The 13,781-nt window shown below is 41.3% G+C and overlaps 1 protein-coding gene across 1 annotated transcript in view; it reads left to right on the top strand.

Annotated features, from left to right (window-relative positions):
• Window positions 1-9,437, top strand: part of LOC115754017 (disease resistance protein RUN1-like) — a 309,474-nt gene extending 300,037 nt beyond the window's left edge. Inside the window, exon 7 of the mRNA XM_048278105.1 lies at window positions 8,408-9,437. Coding sequence (XP_048134062.1) covers window positions 8,408-9,437 — 1,030 coding nt within the window. The remainder of the gene's footprint in view (window positions 1-8,407) is intronic.
• Window positions 9,438-13,781: the final 4,344 nt, after the last annotated feature.

Here is a 13,781-nt window from a genome sequence, read left to right as displayed (position 1 = left end):
GCGGAACAGCCACACCGAGCTTGACGAGGATGAGCTGAAGGCAAGAGATGATATAGTACCGGATAGCGAGAACGAGGCCTAGGGTAGTTGGCCTCTTGACTTTTGCTTGGCTGTTTTATTTGGGATGTATAGTAGGCTTCGACCACGTAATCTTTTTGTTTTAGTGGTCATAGGCTTGTACAAAGGCCTCCGAAGCCGTAGATTTGGAAAATTGTATAGAACGTGTGGATATGTATATAAGTTTGTTTTTACCGTCCCAAGTCATCGTGATGTTAATTGTTTCTGTACGGGGATTTGTTTTTGCTTCCGCATGAATTTGTTGGCCTTTGGATCCTGGAGAACTGTACATAAGTGTGGCCGGGTGGGATGTCGATGAGCTCGCGGGGTTCGGGTCGTGACATCCCCGTTTGGAGTGGTATCAGAGCAAGGTCCGCTCGATCAAATGAGATTGAGACTTGGAGTAATAAGGAGTGATGACTTGAGGACGATTAGATATTGGGACCCTTAGAATAAGACATTGATTTCTCAATCTTGAGGATTATAGGCTTGAACTTGTATTTTATTCGAATGGTTCTAGTATCGTTTTATTTTATTGGTAAACTTGGGTGATGATATTATTGAGGTTTATAAGCGAGCAAGCAGGAAATTGGAGAGTCCTAAGTATGGATTTTGAGATTGTACATGTGGTTGAGGTTAATAGATGATTGCTTTTGAATAAAGAGTCAGTTGGATTATATGACTATGATTATGGTTTGTCAAGAACTCAACTTGAAGAATATGCTAGAACGTAAGCAATGGATCTATGAGATGTGGCGATCATTGGTGGAATTAGAGATCTTCCGTAGATAAGAATTGATCTGGAAACTACTATGGTACGTCGAGTAACGAGGACAATCGGGTGGTGCTTGTATTTGTGGCATTAAAATGAAAGTCGAGGGATGTGCACGCGTGAGCTTATCACTATCGAACCTAATAAACTGTTGCTTGGTATGGGACAAGTTGACGGGATACCTATAAACCGTAATGAAGCATGGTATGGGACATGTGGAACGGGACTTCCTCCGTAGATGTATGACTTGGGACAACCCGCAACGACCGGGTCCGATGAGGGCGGGGAGTGATCGCCGGGACGAAGAGGTCCGGACAAGGAGCGGCTCTTGACAGGCTTCTAAGATATCAAGGAGGCAGGAATGACCCGGGCCATAAATTGAAAGGGAAAGTCTAGGTATCGGGTTAAGTCTGATCTTGATTAAGAGATGTATTGCACTAAGTTGATCCTCAAGGTGAAATTTCAAAATTTGCTTGGCATTTGTGATGGCGCTTGGGATTGGCATGATTAAAGGCTTCGTCTTTGGGCGGTGGATGCCGTTATGTAGTTGGCATCATGTGATTGTTATGGTAAAGGTCTAATCGAGAGATTAGACGGCGTGTGAGGTTCATACCCCGTTGAACTAGTATCTTCCGAAAGTGTGACAGTCTATTGTGTTCGTATTAGAGGAACATGTGCCTTTATAGTTAAAGTATGAGCGATTGACTCATTGAAGTAATGTCTTGAATGATTGCTTGATGTTGGCCTAGTTGAGGCATGCCTAGTAATTGGTGGTTAATTGAGAAATTGCCTCGTTGAGGCTGACTTGATAGATAGTCACCGGTTAAGGGTGACTTGGAACCCTTGGATAATTGGCCAGTAGGCGAGAGTTACCTAAGAACCACTGGGTGGTTGATTGCTGGTGACAGATAATGAGAGGAGCATCCTGGAATTGCTAGACTCGAGTAGATGGCTTAAGTCTTTAATTCCTAGAGGGAATTGTAGTGGTTCAAGTGCCATAAGAACCTAATGAGGTCGAACGACCGTAGTATGGTCACTAGATGAGCATTTTGCTCGAGTATGAAAAATATGAGAAGATTCAAGAACCGAAAGGAATCATGATAAGTGAGCAAAGATGAACCACGAGAGTATGAGCGCCTGGAAGAGCGTGTGGCTCGAGCTTGTAAGTTGTACGAGACCCTAGAGTTGAAGGGGTCAAGAGAACCTTGAGAGGAATTTGAAATTCGATGGGTAGGCGACTCAAGAAGGAGCTGCCGTTGTTGCCCAAAGCGAATAAGACTCTACAGTTGATTGTGTTGTTAGCAAAGTGAGCTCGTGGGAAAGACGATAGAGAATGGAAAAGAAAATTGTTTGAAAGAAAGCTGCGGAAGGATGCATAAGAGTGAGATTGATTAAGTTTGATGGAGAGAGAGTGAATTGAAATTGCCTCCCTCTGGATTGAGGGTTTCGTGAGAAAACCTTAGAAGTTTTGGGTGCACTAAAGAAAGAAAGTGACCCTGGCGGTGATTAGCCTTAAGAGGCTATTGATGATTGGTGAAATGTCACCAAATGAAGAGTTTTCCTTGCAGGCATCGTACCTGTCTAGATCGCCTTTCTTGAGTTGTTTAATGGAAGTACCTTCCTGGGATTGCTTGAGAGCAAAGGTTGTGGGGATCCTAATAATCTTGCAAGGATCTGAGGACAATCTACCAATGTGAGATAGAGTTCTCAAAGTCGTTTAAGCATATGTTAAATGTGGTCAAGGATCCTTTGAATAAAACTTGAAGTCCCCGAGTAGATTTGAATTCGGGAGCCTTATGGCTAGTTGTTATTCCTGAGTATGAGGAATTGTAATAGATTTTAATGAAGGGAGCGGATGATTGGAAGACATATGAATAAGAGAACCCTTGCTCATGGATTTCGAGCAAATAAATGTTCATTATGGAACATGGAGCGTGCTCGCGAGAAACGGCTATTGCCTTGGCGTAAGACTCGTAATGAGAGATTGATGTTTTGTTTCTTCCGTCGTGAGGAAAATTAAGGAAGAAGTTATGTCAATTGTTTGATCTTGTTGAATAAAATAGGATTAATTAAGGATGAATCGGGACCACTGGAAGTGACATTGTGTGTTATTACCCTAAAGAGTAGGGTATCGTTCTTAAAGGGGTGATTGGACCATGAGATGGTCGTGGAGGGAAAGGAAAGTGAATGGACTTGATAGTCCTGGTTATTTGTAATTTTATTGATTGGTTGAGCAAGCGTAAAGAGCGTCTAGAGTGTAATTACAAAGTGACTTGAGGAAGTCAAGTTGCATGTTCAAGTGTGGATTTATGGTGATTAAGGAGGAACCTCGATTCCTTGAAACCTTGTCACCCGAGGTGATTGAGTCTCCGGAAGAAGAATATCGAGTATGGTGGCATCTAAATCCTGAAGTACAAACTCTGTAGTTGACATAGGCTCCAAGATTGACGTCCCGTGGAATGGGAAAGACGAGGGGGATTCGAAGTAAGAGAATGCCACTGAAGTGTATAGTTTCTTTCATGGGGAAAGAGCCCTAGTGTGGAAGGAAGAGAAAATACTAACTGTCTTAATATTAAGATTGAGTGTCAGAACCGAGAAAGAGGACACAAAACTTGGATGATTCCTAAAAGTGAAATTCGAGAAACTGTCTTGTAGATGGCATTGAATCTTAGGACATGTCGATGTCCAGTTGAATGAATGAAATCAAGATAGGGTTGCATTAGTTGGTTGTGAAACCAAGAGGGCAAGGCAATAATGCTTCCTAAGGAAAGAATGACGAAAATGATCAAAATGTTGTATGGTCCAAGTGGAGACCCTTGACAACAGAGGGCCAAGGTTTGAGCTCTTAAGTAAGATGTATGAAGAGCAGTTTGAATGTTCTACGTCTAGTGATAAGAAACTGATGATAGTCAACTTGAGTATCCAAGGAATAATTGGATTGGTTGTTACCGTCTTGAGAGACGATGAAGGGACTCATTTAAGGAGTCATAAGAAACATGGACAGCTTTTAAGAGTATCTTATGGACTCTAAGGAGATGCTCGTTGTATGCTAAATGAGAAGAGAACAAATTGTAGACCTGATGTGGCAAGATTCCTCGGTTATGAAATTTGTGGGAAATGAAATCCCTGTGGAGCTTTTGAGGATTGGAATGAGTGATGAATCGACTAGGGTCAATTTGAGTTGCCGAAACTTAAAGTTTCCTGGGATTGATGGATTGTTATAGACAGATTGTGGAAGGATTCCCCATGGGAGCTGTCCCATTGATGAAATGGGCTAAGGACGAGATGTAACGTGTGAATGAACGTGAAAAGAGTCTTTGAGGACTTGAGTCAAGTTGATGACTAAGCTGTTAATGGCATTATTGTTTGAATCAAAGGGATCAAGAGAATCATAATGATGTGATGTGGAAGGGAGAAATTGAGGCGTAACAAGGCAATCTGAAGATGGTTGTGCGAATAGGTGTGACAATAAGACCTTACGAGTTGGAATGCTCGAGTGTATGACCGGAGTTGGTTTGCTAATGTCCTCCAGACAAAGTTTGGGAAACATGGTTTGGTTGGAAAAAGATTTTGAATCTATATCTACCACAAGAAAATAAGGTAGTAGTTTCCCAAGAGGAATTGAACGAGAGGCAACGCTAATGTATGAAATTACTTATGGATATGAGAGCGTTGCTTGTATAAAGAAAAACCTCAACGTTATGTGAACTATAGGAGGTTGAGAGCACCGACTGCGTAAAAGGGAATTGAAGGAAAGTCACGTGGAACAAAGAGATTACCCAAGTATTATTACTGCGATGCCCATATCGCTAAGGAGGGACGGATTAATTAGCGGATGCTTATAATTGAGAATTGAGCAATGTGTAATTGGTGATAGAGGGACAGATCTTCCCCCGAGAAATAAGAGATTAAACTTCTAAATTGGAAGTTTTCCAATTGGCTAGTTTGATGGCTACTTGAAGCATCAAGCCCGAAGGTCAGAAAGGAATTGAGATGTGGCGATGAATGGACTCGGACTTCTAAGGGTCGTAGAAATGAATAGAATAAAGAGGAAATCCAGACTTCTGAGTACTTGGAAAAGAAACCTCGAAGTTGAGGATAGAAACCTTGAAGCTCAATAGACGAGTGTACGAGTTCAATAGTGGAGAGGAATCTAAAGATATGACCTCATCGAAATTTGAGGGGAGAATTACGGTGTCCAATGAAATGGACTGAATGTTGGATCGCTCTTACATGTGGTCAAGGATGAGACATGCCGGCTAAGAAGAGGCATGACCTTGAAAATCGAAAGATTACTATGATCGTTGAAGGTTTTCAAATGGAATTAAGAGCAGATTACTATGAAAGTAATCTTGAACTTGCTTAAGGAGTCGAGAAGGTTACGACTCGATTTGAATAATAGAGGGCAAGTTGATAAAGGCCATGAGTCTTATGCAATGCTTTGGAAAGACCTTCAGTCCGGAATTAGAAAAGCTGGATTGTAGTGAGGTATGCATGTTATTCTTGGACCAATAGACAATTGAAGAGGTGATTTGAATACTCAAGGGCATGCTACCAACAGATTTTACGAATGTCAAAAGGGAAGAGGAAGGTGAACATAATGGAGGACCAAAGAAAACGAGTTCAAAGGATAAAAACCATTGCTGTTGAGGACGTTATCGAAGTGTCAAATGACGACAATGACTACTTTGGAAAGCATGGTAGCGATGAGGCATCGGTACCCCCTAAAACGAGATGATTGGAGAATTGCAAATTTCGAGGACGAAATTTTTGTAAGGAGGGAAGAATTGTGACATCCTCGTAATTCGGCAGGTCGGACCTTCCGGGGTTTCAAAATAAAAATAAAAATTTTGGACGTTTCCTCATCCCGGGTGCAATTCCTTCGCGGTTCGCCCCAAAGAGGTTCAAGAAAAATAAATTTGGACTGGATATGGGAAAGGACCCATTTACCCTCGAAAAATACCCCATTTTTAACTTGGAACGAAGGGTATTTTGGTCATTTTACCCCTTGGCCGAATTTTGACTATTTTTGGTGGAGAAAATCACCAATTTGTCCCTCTTGACTTTCAAGACACCAAAATATCTCACCCAATAATTATTTTAACCTATATTAATTATTTTGGCTTTCTTCTTCTTCATTTTTCAAGAACCCTTTCTCTCTCTAGGTCACTCCCTCTCTTGGCCAAACTCACCCTTGCTCATTCTCTCCCTCATCGAAAATTCTTCAAACAACCACCGGTGTCGCCTTGAACCGCCGGAGCTCGACTACCGCCGTGAGCTACTCGGAGTCGCCGGATTTCCGTGGGTTAAAGCCGGTCAAGAGGAGTTGCCGGAGCCGCCGGATTAGGGTCAAAATTTTTCTTGGTTTCTCGCCGGAAAACTTGCTAAAATAGTGGTAAGTTGGTCCCTAACCTTATATTAGGTACCTAGGGTGCTAATGGACTTGAGATTTGGTAGATTTGGGTGGAAAATTGGTTGTTTTTGGCCATTTTTATGCCTTGGCCGAGAATGAAGATTGGAGGAGAGAGAGAAACCATGTTCTTGAATGAATAGTGAAGTCAAGAGGACTTGTGTGGTCAAAGTTGGACCATGGTTACTTTATGCTTAACTATAGTTACTTTATGCTATTATTTAATCATGGTTAGGTTAGATATTGACTCTAGTTAATTTTTGAACCATGGTTAGTTTATATATTAACTAGGGTTACTTTTATGTGACATAAAATTGTTATGCCATGGTACTAATTAAATGTGGCATTAGTACTATAGTTTGGTACTATAGTAGAATTATTTGCACGTTAGAAAATTATTATTGTTTGGCCCCGATAAATTCCCACGTTAGTATAATTTTAATGGCACGTGATTTATAAATTGCTACGTTAGCATAATATGGTCGCATGGCGTGGATTGGATACTATGGTAGCATAAATTGATCGGGTGATCCCGAATTATTAATTCTCTAACGTGAGTGAATCACGTGATCCCGAACGATTCTGAGGAAATGTGATGGTCGTATTCAATCAAGTCGTTCGAGGCCAAAGTGAGCCGTATTCGTCCGATTGTCCGAGACCGAGGAAATGTGATGGTCGTATTCAATCAAGTCGTCCGAGGCCAAAGTGAGCCGTATTCGTCCGATTGTCCGAGACCGAGGAAATGTGAGGGTCGTATTCAATCAAGTCGTCTGAGGCCAAAGTGAGCCGTATTCGTCCGATTGTCCGAGACCGAGGAAATGTGAGGGTCGTATTCAATCAAGTCGTCTGAGGCCAAAGTGAGCCGTATTCGTCCGATTGTCCGAGACCGAGAAAGTAAGAAAGTCGTGTTCAATTAAGTCGTCCGAGACCAAAGTGAGTCGTGTTCGACTAATTGTCCGAGACTTGATCCGGTCGTGTTCCTATGTGTCCGAGACCGAGATCTCGTGGGTCGTATTCCTATGTGTCTCGAGACCCCGGTATATATATAGAGCCGTGTTCCATAAAGGTCCGAGGCTCAATGTTATGAACTTATTTGATGGCGGTGGAGTAACGTGGAATATTTCTGGAGTAACGTGGAATATTCTGGTGTAACGTGGAATATTTCCGGAGTAACGTGGAATATTCTGGAGCGACGTGAAATACTTCCGGAGTAACGTGGAATATTTTCGGAGTGCCGTGGAATATTTTCGGGGTAACGTGGAAATTTTTGGAGTAAGGTGGACATTTATATTATGGCCTGGTGTGCTAAAAACGGGCCCCGGGAGCACGTAGAATATTTTATTGTTAGACCGAGGCGTGGAACGCCGAAACGGGAGTAACGTAGAATATTGGAGAAGGTGTGAGAATTTTCGGAGAAAGAACGGAATTTTCTGGAATTAAATTGTGGAATTTTTGGGAAGAAAGAAGAATTATTGGAAATTGTTCACTGAAAAATGTGTCCGGAGGCACTAGAGCCCTAATCTAGGATTAGGGGCTAGCTTACTGAGATTTTATCTCACCCCGTCGTGGGTTCGTTGTTTTTCAGACCACCCGCCTCAGCCATGAGTGTTCTGCCTAGGAGATTCGGTATTCCCTAATGTCATGGTACCGGGAGAAGATGGGAGGTTGTAGAGCCATCGGATGCGGAACAGCCACCTGAGCTTGACGAGGATGAGCTGAAGGCAAGAGATGATATAGTACCGGATAGCGAGAACGAGGCCTAGGGTAGTTGGCCTCTTGACTTTTGCTGGCTGTTTTATTTGGGATGTATAGTAGGCTTCGACCACGTAATCTTTTTGTTTTAGTGGTCATAGGCTTGTACAGTGGCCTCCGAAGCCGTAGATTTGGAAAATTGTATAGAACGTGTGGATATGTATATAAGTTTGTTTTTACCGTCCCAAGTCATCGTGATGTTAATTGTTTCTGTACGGGGATTTGTTTTTGCTTCCGCATGAATTTGTTGGCCTTTGGATCCTGGAGAACTGTACATAAGTGTGGCCAGGTGGGATGTCGATGAGCTCGCGGGGTTCGGGTCGTGACACTATTGATGCCTGTCCAAACTTGCAAGAAGTTGACCCCTCTATTGGGAAGCTAAAAGGACTTGTTCACTTGGACATTATTTGGTGCAAGAGTCTTCAAACTTTGCCTGAAGAGATTGGAGGACTGGTGAATCTGAAGCACTTCTCTATGCAAGGGTGCTACGAAATGGAAAAACTTCCATGCTCTATCGGGAAATTAGAATCGTTGTTTGAGTTGGATGTGTCATCCTCAAAAATTAAGAGTTTACCCGATTCTATTGGTAATGCAAAGCACCTATCATTCATTAATCTAACAAGCACACCAATTGGGGAACTTCCAATTTCTATTGGAGAGCTTACGCAACTCGAGTTCCTTTCACTCCATAGATGCCGAAGGTTGGGGGAGCTTCCAGAATCAATAGGCAGCTTGACAGCATTAGAGAAGTTGTATCTCTCTGAGACAAGCATTGTTAAGTTACCCTATTCGATAAAAAATCTCAAGCAATTGAAGGTGATTAGGATGGGAAGGAGTCACATAAGGAGGTTACCTGCCACTATTGAAATGCTAGAGAGGTTGGAGGAGCTCCATGCCCGGGGTTGTGAACAACTTGCAGGCGAACTTCCCACTGAAATTGGCAAGCTGTTGTCTCTAAGAATCCTAGACATGTCAAGTACTCGTGTTTGTGCAGTGCCAGCGGCAATCAATTCCCTCACGCGACTCCAAGAGCTGAATCTAACAGATTGTAATGAGCTTCAAGAGTTGCCAAAACTGCCCCCAAGTCTGAATTGTTTACGTGTTCAATCGACATCATTGCGGTTAGTTCCGGATCTCGGTAACCTCACAAATCTTGTGGAATTAAATCTGTCTAACGGCTATGGATTAGCACTTGCTCAGGCATCAAACCCAATGCAAACTCGTCAATTGCAATGGGTTGGAAATTTATCTAAGCTAAAGAGCTTGAGGTTGTGCCTTTCGGATGTTCCCGTGCCGTCATCGGAGTTGGGTTGCCTGCCTCGACTTAGAGAACTCACTTTATCCGGCATGGACAGTTTCAACTCTGCAATTTTCCAACTTGAAAAACTTGTTAAGATTATGTCTTTATCGCTATCCACTGAGGGAAATTCAACTCGATGGGCTTGAACTATTGAGAGATTTGACTGTTGAAGGATGCAAGTTTCTCGAGGGGTTGTCAATTATTTCATCAAGCTTGAGGAAGCTCCGTGAAATGGAGGTTGTAAGTTGCCCAAGGCTACTTGAAATTCGATTTCTCAGTACGATGGAATCGTTGGAGAGACTTAAAGTTCGAAGCTGTGATTCCCTAGGAGGGTTGTGTGGCTTATCAAACTTGAAAAAGCTGAAGACTCTAAAGATCTACACGTGCGATGTGCTACGGGTTGTCGAGGGCCTTGAAGAATTGGAGCTTTTGAATCTTTTGTCGGTTTACGATTGTGGATCGTTGGAAAGGTTGATTGATGTATCCAACTCAAAGATACCAAATGAATGCAGGATAACAATATCGTGCTGTGCGAAACTAAATACATGTGATGGTACTTACGGGGATTATGGAGAGAGGATTCTTCGTGGGATGGACGAAACAATCAACGAGGTGCGCCTTCCTTGTAGTAGTCATAACAAATTTCTTTTCGTATCTTTATTTTTCAGAACCGCATGTAGTAGGCATAACATTTCATCGTTTTCGCTTGTTCTGTTTGCTGCTCCATCTTTCTAACGGCCCGCCCCCCCCCTCCCTCGCTCTCTCTCTCATGTATTAACTCATTTAGTATACTCTTTTATATAACTCCATGGGTTATTGTTAGGTAAACTGTTAAGTGTAAATGAAATATTCATAATCTATTATTGACGAGTTTGTCCGGGGCTAGTTTTGTAATGGAATTCTTTAACATGTCAATCATCCAAAGCTGAGTGTGTAATTTATTTCTTACATGGGCAGTGGACTCTATGAAGATCCTTTACATGAGATGAAAACATATAGTTCATCTTACGACGTACAACTTTATCTAATCAAACGGTGGAACGAGTTTTTTTTTTTTTTTTGCCCTTTGGCTAAATCTCATTAGAGTGAAAGACAGAGTAGCCAATAAATTGTGGGTGAAATATGTAAATAATTAATAGATAGATGATCATTAAACTGCTTAATCGTTGGATAACTATGTTGAGTTCATCAAGTACTTTCATATGGATATTTATGGATTATGCTAGTTATGCTGGGACTCATTTGCATAACCAGTTTTTAAAGTGAAAGGTGGCAAATTTTCGGAAAAAAAAAAAAACGGATATCAGAAGTATCATAACTTTTGTACAACGTTCACTTGAGTATTATAATGTTTTTTCGATCACCCGAGAGCTATAACTTATGTATGGTGCTCGCTTAAGTACCATAACTTTTTTACTAATCACTAGGGTGACATATAACTTTTTAGAAACGTTCACCACAAGTACTAAGCCACGTCAGATTTTCGGCACTTGGGTGACCGTTTTAAAAAAAATCCTAATTAAATTAACAATTGAAAGTTATAGCATTCAAGTAACGTTTTTTAGATATTATGGTACTTAACTAATCGAAAAAAGTTATAATAGTCAAGCAAGTTTCATATCAAAGTTATGACACTGTGTTCTTGTCCCCTAATCTTCTAATATATGTGGAAAATGATAACAGTTATGTTATAAAAATCTTTGGATCAAGAAGGTTAAATTAGATAAGAAAAAAATTAGCACTTGTTCAAACAAAGGGAATCGAATCGACCCTAAATTTATTACTAGGTTTACTATTATAAGTTTGCATATGATATCAACTAGTAGCTTAACTTGAGAGCACAAACTTTTCTTGCAGTCTCCTCCCCAAACCACATGTCCTCCACCAGCCACATCCTCGGATGTTTCCAAGTGTTCGTGCTCAATTCTATGAACAGAAGGGGACTGATTCAAGCGATGGACAGATGAATGAATTCACGAAGTGGTCGAGTTTGGGAATCTTGTGAAATTGCGGGAAGTAATGGCGTTTGCTCTGCTTTGAGGACATGTCCACCGTCTCCCAGGTCCATCACAGTGGAAATTTATTGTCAATTTGTCCGAGGTAATTAATTCCACTCTTGTGAAAACCCAATTGTGCGCCACGTCAATTTTGTTCAGCTAATAATTTTTATGCCATAGTCACTGTCTTTATTTAAGCAGTAAGAAGTCAGTTGCTGTAATTGTTATCAATTTTTAGGTCATATTCTGCAAGGCCCTGTTCCTTTTTCCTATTTGGGTAGATTAATGGCTCTGCCAAAGTTGCGCAAATAACTAACGAACGCAAAAAACTAAAGAAATATAAAGAGGATGAAGAAACAACCGAGTTGAAAAAAGACGGTATTTGAGACTATTGATCATCAAAATCAACTTAGAAAGAGCTCCTTGAAAATCTGTGAAGATTCACTAACACTCACTCTATTTTATTCTACGCTCCCTCTCTTTTTCCTTGTCTTTCTCTCCTTTGTTTTCTTGTGCCCTCAATGGCTTCTTCCTTGTCCCATGTATTCTCCTCAGAAAAATTGTCAAAAAGTCATAATCCTATTGCACTTTTACCAATTTAGTCTTAAACATTTTAATTATTCCAATTCAATCCTAAATCTTTTGTATTAATGCTAATTCGGTCTATCCGATCAACTTTGGCCGCCTGACAATGACCGGCCAGAGGCTGAGCTTGGTCATGCAGTTATTCATGCACTAACTCATCCACTCGGCCGTCTTGGTTAATGCTCGGCCAACTTGGCTCGTCCCTAGTTGATCCTTGTGCGCGGCCATGAATTGATTCAAGGCATGCCCGGTCGATCGTATCACGGCCCATCCTTGTATGAGGATTTTGCCTGGCCGTGATGCAAGCATGTGAAATAGTACAACTCTATCCCTTACCCAATTTTTATATATTGCTTGATGTTCCCTCAATAGTTACAAACCATTCTTGCAGTTTTGAATGACTCTCAATTTCCTCCACAAAGCACGTCTTCGGATGTTTCCAAGCGTTCGTGCACGATTCAATAAACAAAAGGTGACCAATTCAAGCGATGGAGAGATGAATAAATTGACAGTGTGATTGAGTTTGGGAATCCCGTGAAATTGCGAGAAGTAATGGAGTTTGCTCTGCTTTGAGGACATGTCCCCCTGTCCCAGGAGCCATCACAGGGGAAATTTATTGTCGACTTGTCCGAGGTAATTAATTCCATTCTTGTGAAAACCCAATTGTGTGCCACATCGATTTCCCATGCATATGATACATCTCTCGAAAGTGCACAATATGAAAATGATTGGACCGGGGCAGGCTCCGGGAATCAGTATGTTCAACTAATAATTTTAATGCCATAGATCACTTTTTTTTATTTAAGCAGTAAGAAGTCATTTTTATACAGTTAAACAAGAAGATGACCTAATTCTCCATATACAGAGTCAGGTGCTGTAATTGTTCTCAATTTTCAGGTCATATACAGCAAGGCCCTGTTTGACTTTCCCTTTTTGTTAGATTAATGGTTCTGCCAAAGTTGCTCTAATAACTGAAGAATGCAAAAAAAAAAAAAGATGAAACACTCGAGCTGGATGGTATCGGTATTTGCGCATTCAACAATGCTAGCCAAAGAGCATTTCTAATGACCATTATTGGAACCTATGTTCAACTAATTCACTGCTAATGGCAGAAGAGACTAATTAGATGGTATCTGCATCTTTGCATCCTACAATGCCTAGTCAAAGAGACATGTTAATTTTGTCCTGCTATCATGATGCAATGTACATTAGCATGTTTTGCACTTACTGCTATTATTTGCAGGTGCACCTGCCTGGTGCATCTTTGGATGCTTGATGAATGGTCCTACAACTTTTTTGTCCAGTGCTGATATCATCTGTGGGCCGGTGTATTGTCAAGCATTGATGGCTCTGATTGCCAAAATATCTAGTTTTGAAATATTTTCTTCAGCTTCTCTCGGGCCTAATACTTGGTGTCAAGTTCTTCATGAGATGCGCCCCGGTGGCCACTGCGTAATTTGGTATATGAATCAGATTCTTCGACAAGTAAATATAATGTCGCTGCCTAAATTATGAAGATAACTGGCACAGAGTTGACAGAGAAATGTAGTAAGATATTTGGAGTTCAATTTCATCAAACAGTACCTTTGTGGTTCCTTGATTACTGGACTTTTGCCCACTGAGGTGCTAGATTTCAGGGCACTACATTGATAGAGTGATATCATCTGATTGCCTACTAGACCTTATGCTTTGGGCCATAGGCCGATGAGGGTGTGAAAAAACGAATCCTGCTTGATTTGCCGAAGCTCATAGTGCTAGGTGTTAGTGTTCGAGTTTCCGGGAATTGGATCTTTGGACTTCACTGGAGAAAGCAGGCCGCTAAAGGACTAATTTCAGGTTGTGTATGCCGAAGCTAGTATGGAATGTTTCCATGAACAATATATGGAGAGCTTGGAATGACTTGGTGCA

The sequence above is a fragment of the Rhodamnia argentea genome, chromosome 4 (assembly GCF_020921035.1).
Source record: "Rhodamnia argentea isolate NSW1041297 chromosome 4, ASM2092103v1, whole genome shotgun sequence".
In the NCBI taxonomy this organism is placed as follows: Eukaryota; Viridiplantae; Streptophyta; class Magnoliopsida; order Myrtales; family Myrtaceae; genus Rhodamnia; species Rhodamnia argentea.
The sequence above is the reverse complement of the archived record's forward strand: the minus strand, read 5'-3'. Positions and strand labels throughout refer to the sequence as shown.